The 14,430-nt window shown below is 41.8% G+C and overlaps 1 protein-coding gene across 3 annotated transcripts in view; it reads left to right on the top strand.

Moving 5' to 3' along the window:
* The window catches only part of TRAPPC8 (trafficking protein particle complex subunit 8), a 1,010,076-nt gene that overhangs the window by 147,678 nt on the left and 847,968 nt on the right, over positions 1–14,430 (top strand). For all 3 annotated transcript variants that reach the window (XM_069220084.1, XM_069220082.1, XM_069220083.1), the window contains one exon: positions 7,258–7,414. In XM_069220084.1, the coding sequence (XP_069076185.1) occupies positions 7,258–7,414 (157 nt within the window). The remainder of the gene's footprint in view (positions 1–7,257; positions 7,415–14,430) is intronic.

Genomic DNA, 14,430 nt, shown 5'->3' with positions numbered 1-14,430 from the left:
AAGAGTGTATCCAATATTGGAGAATGGCAAGAAAACCCCCATGTTAATAGTAAATGTGTATATCCCACCAGATAAGGTCCATGATAGAGCTCTTTTGTATATGTTTAGGCATATTTCTGAAATATGTTCTAATTTACATGAAAGCACAGATGAGTTATTGATAATGGGGGATCTAAATTGTAAAATCTCTAATCTATCTCTTTCCACCTTCTGTGACCTAGAAAGGGAAACTGCTTTAAATATACCTTCCATCTTATTTCCCCCTAGAATCAGGTCAGACAAAAGGAGTATTACCCTTTTGAAAGGTCTGAGGGACCTTTGTTGTATTATTTTAAATGGACGATTTCGTTCAGACTCTCTGGCAGCTTTCACACACAAATCGCTACAGAGAAGTTCCATTATTGATTATATTTTGAGTTCCTATGTTACTGCTCAATCAGTAGAGGATATGATAGTTAAGGATACTCCTTTAAGAATTTTAAACAGAGGTTTTTAACAACCTTCCTCCTCCCAAGGCTCAGGTAAAAAGCCTTGGTTTTTGGTTGGATTCTCGCTTGACTATGGATTTTCAAGCTAAAAAAGTCTCTTCTACATGTTTTGGTATCTTAAGAGTCCTTAGGAAGGTTTTTAACCTTCTACCCTCCACGGCCAGAAGAGTCCTTGTTCAAACTCTGATTCTTTCCCACCTTGACTACGGGAACTCTTTGTTTCTCAGTTCCCCGGCCTATGTGATAAAGAAGTTGCAGACAGTGCAGAATGCAGCAGCCAGGCTTCTATTGATCTTCCCAGACATCTGTCTGCGAAGCATGCTCTTTCAATACTCCACTGGCTCCCTATTAAGCAGCGCACTCATTTTAAGGCCCTGTGCATTGTTCACAGGGCCCTCCATGATAAGGGTCCGATGTTCTTTAGAAAACGGATCCTTATGTATGCCCCCTCCCGAAGTCTGAGATCTTCCTCCTTCCGACATGTTAATATCTTTCGGTTCAAGAGAGCCTGGGGAGACAATTCCTTTTCCACCAAGGCCGTCCGCCTTTGGAATGCTCTTCCCTCTGAACTCCGTCATGAACCCTCAGAGCAGCTTTTTAGGAAGAAACTAAAAACTATCCTTTTTTGTAGCCAATTTCTCTGGATCTTCCTTGTCTCTGGCAGTAGTCATGTTATGTTAGCGCTGGGATGCCTTAGGGTAACTATGCGCTTTATAAGACCATAAACTAAATCTGTCAATGTGGGAACATGCTTTGCTCTGGGCAAGAAGTTGCCCGCTCACAGCTTAAAAGCCCACTCAGCAATGGTTAAAGCGGTCACAATTATGTTGACTATGGTTGTTCCATCCCTGGACTTCTGCCAGGATGCAACACTGGGTCTCCCTGCACTCATTCATCAAGCACTACTGCCACAGCAGCCATGTCCACAGAGACTGTCATTTTTCTCACTTAGTTCTGCAAGATTTTTTAGTTTCAATCCGTACGTCAGACTCTCCACCTTTTTTGGGATGTACTGCGTAGCATAGTATTCCCAATGTGGGAAATGTGTGCTCATAGAGATGTATCAGAAGAACAGGATCCCTACCTTCAGTAACACTTGCTGGTGAATAGGTGCCTAACCACTCACTCTTCATTGCCCCCCAACTTCCCCATTTTATAGCTTAAAAAGGTTCCAAGTTGGTTTTTGTCACACTGTGTCTTCAAATTAGACACAATTGATCTGCATCTGAGGGTGCAGAAAAGGTCAGGATATAAACTGACATGAGCTCATAGAGGTGCCATAGTATATGTGGCTTGGATCAGTCTCTTCCTGGTGCAAGGTCAAGTTGGAGTCTCACAATGCCAAGTGTTGGTACGTAGTACCAGTTGTTTAAAGAATTCTGGATCCAATTATTTCTACCTGCAAAGTTGGTGAACTACAGGTTATTACTGTTTCAGAACTACATGCTGATTGAGGGAACAGGAGCCCAAGATGTCATGAAACATTGGAGCTACTGCTCATATCCTTAGCATGCTAAGTTCCTGGTCCCACATTTTCTTACGAGTTGACTGATTGTTTTAACATCATAGTTTCCATGATGGTACAGAAACAGAAAGTACTGATTTCAGGGATGCCCAGAGGTGCCCCTAGTGATGGTCTGTGCACACGTACATTATATGTGAGTCCGCTGATAGCCTACCGTGCAACCTGCAACCTAAATGAGATGAGGTGTCTTGAAGAATGCCGTTGGCAGTGAAATAGCCAAAATTAGATGAGTGGCTCTTGAAAGACAATGCCTCCAGTATACGCAGGATGACTCCTTTGAGGTCCAAGGGAATGGGTAAAGGAATACTTTTGGAAAGTTACAGTACAAATTGCTTGATAAATCCATGTGCACTCCTGGTGTGTGGCTCCCTGTGCCTTCACCACCACTGGCCCTCTGACTGCACCAGTTTGGACCTTGTTTGGGGCCTATCCTGTCAGTGATCCCTCTGAGTGTGTTATACCCCCATCAGTGCTACTTGGGTCAACCTCTGCAGTAGAGGTACCTACAAGTGGGGGTTTAGATACCAAAGTTGTTCATCTGCAACTGGGAATATTGCTGAGAAAGGACAGTCTAGGTGGAGTGTTTGATGCCCGAATGAGTTATCCTCTTTATGTACTGGGCTGTTGATGATCTACCTAAGCTGCACAAGCAATGTCTGATGTAGGACCACCTGAAGGGGAAGGGCCCACCTTAGAGTTCTGGGTGTCATTGAGAGTTCCCTCCGAGTCATTTGCAGCTAATGTGGATACAATATTGGTAGCCCTATTAGATCTTCAGTGAGCATGTGAACAGCAGAAGGTGTACATACTTATAGAAGATTCTGCAAAAGGACGGTAGTGGTGGGTATAACAGTCATGAAGATATTCCTGTCTGGAGAATGAAGAGTCTGGGCATTGTAGAAGACCATTCTACAACGGATGTGATGGTGAGTGATACTCTCTTACTTCTTTTTCCTGACTTGAGTAATGAAACCTTGATAGTAAGATGACATTTCTGAAAGTGAAGATGACAATGGCTAAATGTGGACGTGTGGCCCCAGTTGGCTTTCCAGCGTAATAGGAGATGGACAACGGAAAGAAGCAATATATCTACATTCAAGAAAGACCACCTGAACCTTTTTAGACATCTGGACATAGAGCTGGACAAACTATGTGAGCTTTAAGTGCCTGGGGAGCAGGTTCGTATGTGAATGATGTGCAACATTTCATTGTTATGCTTTGCTTCTTTCCCCTTCTTTGCTCCTTCTTTGATCTTTTATGGTCCCCTGGTTGATGTTATACAGTACTTTGTTGGTTGGAGGATTTTGGGAGACATCTGTTAAGTTAGTCAAGTGTTTTTTTTGTTGTTTTTTTTTGTCAAACTGTGGATGTGAATTCTTAATGTGTGCATGATTGTGATTCACAGGTGCACCCACCCGCCCTCAGTATCAATCAGCAGATCACTCTTTTTATTATTTGTATATATAAATAGAATTAATGCACAATACTGTGTCAGATATTTTTGCACTCTTAAATAAATAGCAGCAGCTTTGACCTGTAGGGAAACTCTTCTTGAACTCTAGTTTATAGTCATATAGGCCCCTTTTCTGTATCATTTATGATGGAGAGATGGAGTCCCAGATAGATGGCAGTCAGTCATAAACGTATATACAGTCTTGTTGCTGTTTTGTTAATGTTTGAGACAGGAGTTCTGTTTCTACTATAGCCACACCTCAGCGTAGGTAATGCTGTTACTTTTAGTTAAAGGCCATTTCTTACTCCCAAAGCCTGTAGGGTATACCTGGAAGCTGGTCCTTGCTTACTCTGTTTTCAAGTTGAGTGCCAGTTGGTGTTTATATCTAGAGCCTGATGAACATGTTCTTTGTCGTATACAGTGGTTGGTGGGGGTGGGGATCAGGGTAGGGGTGTGGGTAGGGATAGGGATAGGGATAGGGGTGGGGGAAGGGGAAGGGGGAGGGGTGGGGTTTCACACTGAAAGTGGCTCATAAGCAACTAGGGAAAGGCTGAAAGCATGGCTAAAGGTGATTCCCCCCCGTGCCTAGACCCAAAGGTGTATGCCATTCTACCTCATGCAAAATGAAGAACAAAATAGATAGATAGATAAAAAATAATTACTTTATAAATTCCCTAAGGAGAAAGGAAGATGGATAAACTCTTCGGTCTCTGGTCCCCATAACATAGACACTTTTTTCCCCTTTTTGGGTAACATATATTTGTCTGTCCAACCCCCCTCCCACTCAATTATAAGCTTTTGTATGAATTTTAATTTTCATACAATGCAAATCATTTATCCAGGTTCAACATTATTATATACATTTCTACATATGCAATCATTTTTATGCACCATTGATCATAAATTGTTTTCATTTTATAATCATCCAAATACATTGTTAGAAATTATCCCACTATGCTTCAAAAGTATGTAGTGTCCCTCTGTCTATAGGTTCGTTCCAACCAGTGTCTGCGTTTAGGTCCTAGTTAAAAAATGGATGCCATTGTGTTATTTTGCTGGACCCATATTTTTGGGTTCTTATTGTGATACACCCTGTAACCACTATCATTTTTACAGCCAGAGCACCACTACAGCTTAGTCCCTCAGAATTAATTATAACAGAGTTCTCAAGGCAGCAGTGTGCTTTATAAATGACTGTAACATGGGCTTTACATATAACATGTCTGGTGGCATGACTTGGCACACATGTCACATATGATGCGATGTGTACTCAGATTCATGGCTGCACACAGTGGAGCAAAAACATTGGGACAACATGACTCCCACGAAACCTAACTAACCTTCAGACAAAACGATACATTAGTAACATTACCCCTAAACAAGGGCTTGTTAATGACCAAAATGCTTTAGTAGTATGAACTATCAGGACTAGATAAGTGAACCCCGGCTTGCCAAAACATTCATGATGAGACAAACTGATAAAACTGATGTACTTTGATCTTGATCGCAATAAAGAAAATTACCATGCAGTATGTGAGCACGATTGTTTTTCACGTATAGTACAAGTAGAAATCCATTAAAGAGTATTCATTATTAGTTATCAATACCGAATTGCCCTGTCCATGCACTGGAATCACGTGCACTTCATTGAAAATACTAAGTGCCTAGAAAGCTCTTTCTCAAATGTTTTTTTAACGGAAGGGTCAGAGAAAATGGAAAAAATATAGCCAATTAGGCTAAAGCTTGAACTGCTCGAAAAACTGTTGCTCTTTGAACTCCTAGCTTTCCATCTGTATCCCTTCATATCCCTTAAGTAGTAGCTGAACCAGATCTCTTTTTTACAGAGATGGACAATGGTAGAGCAGGGTGATTCCCTTTGCTGCCTCTCCTAGGAGGGAGCAAGGTTGCTTATAACTATGATGAACATTCCCTTGCAGGAGAACTGGGATTACAGGTAAGTAACTATTCCTTCTAATTCAGGGATCACCGTTATTAGTCATAAGTAAGGCACTGAAATTATGCAGTTCTGCGGCCCTTTCCATATAAGTATGGACTTTCCACGTAGTCGATCTTCTGAAAATTTTGCATTTTATAACATAAAAACCTACTTTTAGTTCAAACATATCAAAAGTTACTTAAAACTCTACTGTGCCTGCTGCAGAGCAGTTGCAAGCCTTTTGCTGAGCAGAGTCAGTTGCTAACAGATGTATCTTGATGTTGAACTGATACTAATGAAGTGAAACCTTTGGCCAAACAGTGTTAACATGTGTTAAAATAGTGAAGTAATACCGCTTCAAATTGTGCTGCATCATGCTATATAATTTGCCTTTTTTTTGCTGCATACTAAAGTCAACTATAATGCATAGTTTGTTCCTAGCTTGTCACATAATTCAAGTGGCCCTGTGCGTAAGCACTAAATAGAATATCACACCCATCCCATACAAAGACTGTCTCCTCAACCAATTTTTCTCCGTCTACTGCAGCATCTCTGTCTTTCTTGGAGTTGGCTCTGGGTCTACCCGACAAATCGTTATTAGTATTACTGAAGCAAAGAAGTATACAGGAAACAATCTTCATAGAGATGGACTGTTTTGATGTAGATAACCTTTGTTATTATTGGACCATACTTTGCAAATAGATGCTCAATTTGCCTATTATCTGTGATCGTATCTAAATAGAATTCAAAATACTGTTGACATTCTAGAATGTAAAATCCTTTGCGCAGGAAGACGATTCGGAAAGAAAGTTGGAAGAGAAACAGGAAATCAGATGCCACCTTAGGTACTTATGTGAGCTCTTGTCAGTACTTTGTCTTAATGGAACAGTGAGTATGATGTCTTTCAACTTTCAACTGAGGGCCTGGATTTTACAAACCTTATCGGTAGACGTTATGGCCACTAGAAGAGCGGTCTTCCAGGAAATGTGCAGAAGAGAAGAATTATGAATAGGATGAAACGGGATACACATTAATTTAAATAATACCGCATTAAGTTCCCAGGGAGGAGAAGGTCATAAGGGAAGATAATCCTTCTAAAGACCTTCTAAATATAAATATATTTTTTAAAGTCTTTATCAAGGATTTTGAAAAAGATGTTTGTGAAAAGGTTTTCCTGTGAGCAGTTATGACTAAATGTACCTTTTATAGAAAAACCTTGCACCCCAGACTTTTGCATTTAACAAAGGTAGGTAATTACCACTTCTTCCTGACATGTGGTTGCAACTTGTTGATTATTTTGTTTCCATTAAATGCAGAACTTCTTCCATTTATAGGAATAGGACGTTCTTATGGCAGGAAGACTAGCTTCATGTTCATGCAATCTTCTTGACATTCTAAATGATAATACTGCAAGAGTTCAGGTTACAGGCTGTCAAGTTCAGTGATGGAATGTTGGTCTGCAGAATATGGCTACCAAACTTTAATAGTTCGGGTCTGCATGGCAGCCTTTTTTATGCTCATGCCAGTAGGTGTAGAACATCAGTGTACCACCACTTTGGAGCAAGGAGTATCATGCTCGTGTTGTCTTACTTCTGCTTGATAAACACTAGTGAAATTGAAGTAGCTGTTCAAGAAATGTAATTTGTGTTACTACATCAGTTGGTGCAATTTGTGTTGTCTGTGATTTCATGTGAGGACATGAGCAGTTCATGGAATAGGTGCCATAGTTACATAGGTTTATCTGGCGAATTTGATTCTTTCTTCAATTTAGGATCATTACTGCAGTGCCAATTTGACCGGAATCTTTAAGGGGTCATGCATATGTATTTCACTTTTAATGTGCTTTCCTTTTTAGGGCTGATTCTATTTATGAAGAGATGAAACAGAAATATGGAACTCAGGGCTGTTATTTACTCAAAATTAATTCTCGAATGACTTCTAACAGAGGCACAGATGAGCAGATACCCGATCCCTGGAGCCAGTATATCCAGAAAAATAGTATTCAAAACCAGGTACAGTGTGTGAGCTGCAGTTGTGAAATACACTTGTATCTTTGTTTGTGGAATGCATGTTTTGTGAGAAAAACCATCACCTATCGCAATTTACAGTACATATTCTAAAATGCTCCCTTTTTGTGTTATGGTGAGTGCCATTAGCAATTTATCAGTCTGAAGCAAAGGGGAAAACGTATCTAAAATTAGTAACATCCTGGTTATCACTATAAAAAAATACCTTATACAATTTTTCTGATAACGTTGTTTGCTGCCTGCAACTGAGGAAGAATGATCTAGTTCCAAGATGCCCTCTTTTGAAAGCTTATAATTCACTCTCTTTTCATAAACAACTTTTCACAAGGTGTCAACATTACATATGTTTCAGTCACAATCATTCTTAATTAATATGCTAAGAATGTTTTACTATTCAGGACAATATTGCTACCCAATTTACACCTCATCTTTAATCTGTTATTATTAAACTTGTTTTGATACTTTTATATGGTGCCGACTTGCCTTGTGATTTTTAGAAGGTAAATAACTATTCAAGTTTGCAGATCAAAGTTGGAACATGCAATGATTATTGGGTTTTCATCCTTTGGATCATAAGTATGGATCTATACATTACATCTCCTGGATGGGATGCAGATGAGGACGAGCCAATGCCTAACCACTGTGTGTGATTTTTGTACCAAATCTACATACCAAATGCTTCTCCCTAGTCTCATTTAATCCTGTAACACATTTATATGACACATCTTGAGCTTCATTTGCCCTTTGTTTATGATACATCAACCAGATTATGCATAAATGAATGCCCTGTGCTGGTTTGTTAAATAGTGCTTTCCTACGTAAGACATTACATAGGTTATACAGTTTGTACTATATTTTTGTAACCTGCAACATGTATAAATATCTTGATAATTACCTGCATTGTGATTGTGTAATGTGTGGCATATTGGTGAGTGCCTCATTGCCAATGAGGTGACTGTAAAGGGGAGTGGTTTAAAGAGAAGGGAGCATAGGGAAGTTGTTTATGCAATTGTAACAGAAACTTAAAGGATGGATGCATCATGAATTTGTGCAATTGTGCTTTATTGAAGAGTAGTCTCAAAAATATGTGAAAGTTATGTTAAGTAGAGTTAGATTGGAGATTTGGGATTCCTTCTCAAAGATACAGTGATGCTTAGGTCTTGCCACTGGAAATTCACCGATTTGCCGGGAGTCTTCTCACGTTAATCGAAATAGGGGCAGTATCAAAATACAGAAACAGCAGAATGGTTTGACTAACTGTCTAACTGTCCTTCCGATAACACCTCTGACTTAACTGACTTAACCTCCTAAGAAAGAAGCGTAGTGAGATCATGATTTCACCCATGTCCTGTTTCCTTCACACCATGTACACCTCTTTCCCTTCCTGCCTTTTATATATTACATCAGATGTTTTCTTTTTATCATTACTGTTCTCCCCCCTCTGTTAATTCTTTTTTTGTGCATATTTTAATAGACACAATTGCACCGAAGACTTGACCCCTGGGCCAAGCTCCCACCATGGGAACATGGCACTAGGAGAGACTCTGCGTGGCTGTTGGTGACGTTTTGGCCGAGCATTCTGATATTAATGGGATTTTTCCACTTTCAGCCGATGCAGGTTTTTTCCTCTGTTCCACTCTCATCTCCTAGTCTGGTCTCCGCTTCTTCACTCATCTTCAAATTTCTGCCCTGCTCGCTACTCTGCTCAGTGCCTCTCTTCCCCACACTTTTTTATGGCAGTCCTTCCTTTTTAAAGGCTTGAATTCCCTTATGTGGCCTTAAAGCGCCACACGTTGATTAAAATGGCTGGTTGTCACCAGCACGGATCAACTAAATAGTCCTGTCCATGTATAGGGATCCTGGAGCAGGTCTTACAGAAGTACATTTCAGAGTTAAATCTTCTTCTTAATTTGAAAAGTCCAGAATTTTTTAATGAAACAAAACATAATTTAGTAGCCTATAGATCAGGCCAATTCTTTCATTTGCTTAAGACAGTTATGTCACTAGAAAAATTAAATGTCATTGCAAAGACTTTTTCAAAAATCTTTAAAAGTGAATGAAGGGAGATGAACCAGGGCAGTGTAGCCACATAGGCTGCAGCTATGAAAATCTGAAAAGTGACACTCTACCTTTAAGAGCTCCAATTCTTTCAGTGCCCTGAAGATAGCAGTTACCTCAGTTCTTTTTTTTCTGGTTACTGCCAATAGGATCTTGGAGTACCGAGCTCAGCCTTTTTATTTTTATTTCTTTCTTTGGAAATCTTTCCAAACCTCTTTAAAACATCTTACTTGATGGCTTAAGGCAATTCATATTTTCTAAATAGTTTTCTAACAAAATAGTTGCCATTTTGGTAAAAAAAAAAAAAAGCCAACTCTTTTTGACTAAATATGTCTTGCATGTACAAGATTCGCCTTCATGTAGGAGAGGAACTGTATGGGCAGCTAGAATCCCTGTTCGGACGAAGCCGAATATCAGAGGAATGGGCCATCCCCCTCGACCTGTGCTCCAGCCCTAATCTCCGAGGCCTTCCACAGAAGGACATCCAAAAACAAAAAGCATTTTGAAAGGCAGAGGCGTCCTTGTTTGTTGGCAAGATGAGTTACTGTACCAACCTGTTCCCCCTTCAAGGACTTTTTTATCTGTTGAAAAAATTGCAGAGTGGCTCAGAAGGATAAAAGTGAGGAGAATTCCCACTGTATCTGACTTTGCATACTATAGAACATATTGGCTATCCAGGCCTTCATCTCCAGTGGTCAGTCTGGCATTTGGCAATCCTCAGCCTTCACCTCACCATCTGTCATTTTCTTCTCCTCCTCCTCCATCTTCATCTATTTCTTCTCGGTGTCTACCAGGAGTATCTCCAGTACCATTGCCAGGATGATCTGGGACTCAACCACCCAGTCCATATTTGGCTCTTACTGCTGTCCGCCAAGATGTTCTAGTTCTCTTTCTCGAAACCTTAGGCCTCGCCACAGACCAGCAGCATGTCTCAGTGCCACTCTTGTCACTCAAGAGAGCCTGTGCAAACCTTGTCAAGATGTTAGTCTAGATGCAGAAACAGATCTAGGCCTCACTTATCTTCATACCAGAACGTCCTCTTCCAAAGGAAGATATTTTCCTGTCAGACTCTCCTTCTTAAAGGATCAGTCTTGTAGACAACATTAATACTTTTCAAAAGTTCCTTTTATAGAGCAGCTAATAAGCTGAACATTCCCTAACCCTTTACCAAAGGTGGCCAACAAGACTGCAGCTTGTTCTAGCCACAGGTCTTCTAGAACCTGCCATGGAGGTTCTTGACACCATCCTCTACGAAAGCTACTTGTTCTAGGCTACAAAGGAAATGTAAGCCTACCAAGCAGAATCCTCTTTTTCTAAGGATGTATCATCCCCCAGATTCAGTCTTTGGGTCTGCATGAGAAAAATAACATGCCACTGCTTCTTCGTCTCCTGTCCCACCAGACAACAAGAATAGGAAACTGGATTCGAAAAAATTATGTATTGTATTTCTCTTACCACAATAAATACTGCAAGAGCCCCTGCTATGTTAGGCAGCTATTACAGTTCACAAATGATCTTCTAAGAAAAAGATGAGTTGACTGTAGAAAATTTGATCAAAGACATGGTGTCAAAACAAATCATTATTGCAGTAGCAGACACATCTTTGCTAGCACCGCAGATATTGTGATGGTACAACATTGAGAAATTGTTTGTGGTTGAGACTTACTGTCCTCAAATCAGAGTCGTAGCAAATAATTTTACACTTTTCATTCTCCTGAAACATCCTATTTAACCATACAGATAACAAAATAGCTTGAATTAAGTCTGAGATGGAGACGCCAAAGGTGGTTGACCTAGAGGAGAAGAAAGGCCATAGAAACCATACATACAGGCCTTATGACTGCTGCATTTCCCACAAAAAAATTGAAGTCTCTCTGGGTAAACAGCAGCAACAACAGAGGCTTTCTCAACATTAAGTGGGAGTCCAGAGGGATCAGGGGTCATCAATCACCAGTGATAGCAGGTAAACCTCTTGCAGGGGGCAAGCAGTTACATCCTCTCCTTGCCCCTCTTTTGATACCCACTTCAGAGGGGGGAAACCGAGGCCATGTCCCTGAAAGACAACTAGGGTTACAGGGAAGAAACTGCTCCCTCTTGAAAATGACCTCCTGAAAGGCCAATAGATGGTGAGGTTCCAAACAACTCAGTAACACTCCTGTCACATTAGTGTGTTTTTAGTGTTTAATTTTTGTGTTAATTTTTCTCTGATTTGTTACTTACATGCAAAATAAGTCTGAAGTTTTAAGCCTGCGTGATTGAGTCACATGATACACGATACCGGTCATCTTAAGCATATGGATGATAACTACATGAAAAATGCTTAGCCTTTAAACAGATACTGTGATCTATCATGGCAGTTTTATGTACTGCAGACAGACTGATTGTTGTAGAAGAACACGTTTGTCTTCCCGTTGGTCACTTGTCATAGACTCCTATCAGTAAGGTGATGCTGTGGCTTCAAACCTGTAGGCTCTTCATTGATAGTAATGAAGGTTAGCATAGTTTCCAGCTCCATGTGTGGACCCAATCTGAGAAACCCTTAAATGTAATATTTATTCTTAGTTATGTCCATATTTCAGTGGTACACTGTACTGACAGTTGCCTCCCTCAGTCATTTTTTTCTGCCTTTTGAAAGATCCCAGGACAACTGAGGCTTTCATACCTGTTTTTCAGAGATGAGTTTCTCTTGAGAAACGCTTTTTTTTTAATTTTATTTTTTACTCTTTTTACCCACTGTCCTAATATAATTTCTGCATCGTAAAACTGTTTCTCTGATAATTCATAAAGAATGTGAGAGAGGAAACAAAAAAAAATAAAGGTGAGAAATAAGCCAGTCAGCCACCGTCCCCTCCCTGTTCCCCCCCCCCCCCCCCCCCCCCCCCCACACACACACACATTCCCTCACCCGCAGCACAGCTCCCTGAATTTGCCAATGCCTCAGAGTTTTTCCCAGGGGAAGAGCCAAGGAGGAAATAAGCAAAGATGATAAAGATCATTCCAGACATCATTCCATGTTGACATGGTTGACATTGAAAGCCTCCATGCTGACATGTTCGATGGTGAAAGACAATCACATTTCAGTGACACTGTAGACATTAAGAGACCATGGATCGACAGCGAATCCTTAAAAGCTGAAGAGGTAAAGATCACTAGCAGCACCAACATCAAGAACATCTCTATTGACGTCAAGACAATTTGCCTTTGTCTGCATCATGTACACCTTCCATCTGAGAAAGACTTCTAGCCGCAGAATCCTTATCTTAGTATATTGGCCAGACGTGACGTCAGACTTTATCTTGAAACGTTTGGTGAGGAGTACCCCTGTTTGATGGTCATTGGCTCCTTGTGGCATTTCCAGCATTGTCTGCGTCAAAAGTGAGGTGCACAGTGGGTTTATATTGGCGCCACCCCAGTTCATTGACATCAGTTCTGTTCTTTCCGTGCCAATCAGCAGAGATCTGGAGAAGGATTAATTTTTTGGGAGTCCTTATGCCTCTGGAGTGCCCTTCAGGTCCACTGGTCCGGAAGGGCCCCCTACTCGTCTTCCTTCGGCAGGTTCACCCCAAGGATCCATCGACCGATCTGGACCAGCATCGGTCAAGTGACCTTAACATTCCCCGGCACCTGCTGCAGTGTGGATGCCCCTGATGCCCAGCGGTGGCACCACCCCCATCATTCCCAACTCCAATCCATCTCTGAGCCAGTACCTTTTTCATATGGCAGGTCTGCATTGGGTGATGATCGGAAGGGGTGTGCCAGCTCTTGTGGATATCAAGCATTAGAAGATCCCATGGACAACTGGTGTGAGGATCTGGCAGATGCCAGTGGACTGGGCACCTCCGCAGACTATGGACTGGTCTCAACCCCCCCTCCCCCTATTGTAGCTGTGGAATAGGTTGCCTCATTCGCAGTGGAGGTATGGATGGCTACTGAGGTCCTGAACCTTAAGCTGCCCTTGGTGCCATTCAGGACAAATGTCTTGATGGAGGTGCTTCAGTCGGGAGTTGTCCCCACTGAGCTATTACTCCCATTCAAGGAAGCCCTTACTGGCGTCTCACTCGGGCCTGATCTACGTCCTACACAGAAGCTTCTGTGCATAGGACAAATGCCTGCTGCCAATACCCCACCTGGCCTCACGGAACCCCAGATTCTTCACCCAGCACCCCACCCGAAGAGCTTGGTGGTCCAGGCCTCCACCTCCAAAATCAACTTGGCATGTTCTCTACCACTTCACTGGATAGGGAATCCAAAAGGCTGGATTCCTTCAACAAGAGAATGTTCTCTTCTGCTAGCCTGGTAATGCAAACTGTAAACACCGTGTGCCTCTTGGGCTGATACTTCCATACAATCTGGGACTCTGTTGCACAAGTGCTGCCCATGGTCTCGTAGATGATCCGAGCCTTAGTCTCTCAAGCAGTTGCTGATGAGAAAGATGCAGCAAAGTTCACCATAAGATGTGGACTGGATACAACAGACTTGCGGAGCAGAGCAATTTCATTGTCGGTGGCCCTTGGGTCCCATGCCTGGTTGCTAACCACTAGCTTGGTGCGGGATGTCCAAGCTTTGCTCATGGATATTTCCTTTGATGGCTCTCGCTTATTCGGAGAGAAGACAGACTCATCGCTGGAGGGCTTTAAGTGCAGCAGGGCTACAGCCAGGTCTGTGGGCCTTTTCATGGCCCCTCACCAACCCCAGTCCTCCTCCCGTCCTTTCTGTGGCCACAGAAGGGGCTTTGAACCATGTCACCACATACCCAGCCATCTCAGCACGCAAATTGCTCAATCTTTTGTGTGGCTGAGGATGCGGTTCCCACTGACCACATGGTACAGGTAGCTAGAAGTAAGTCCAGTCCACCACCCTCTAGCAGCTGCAGCCTACAAACCTCTCAGTTTTCCCTGACTATCATGGGCATCCAGTGGGGATCTTCATACGCCATCACCTTC

This window comes from Pleurodeles waltl, chromosome 2_2 (assembly GCF_031143425.1).
Source record: "Pleurodeles waltl isolate 20211129_DDA chromosome 2_2, aPleWal1.hap1.20221129, whole genome shotgun sequence".
In the NCBI taxonomy this organism is placed as follows: domain Eukaryota; kingdom Metazoa; phylum Chordata; class Amphibia; order Caudata; family Salamandridae; genus Pleurodeles; species Pleurodeles waltl.
The sequence above is the reverse complement of the archived record's forward strand: the minus strand, read 5'-3'. Positions and strand labels throughout refer to the sequence as shown.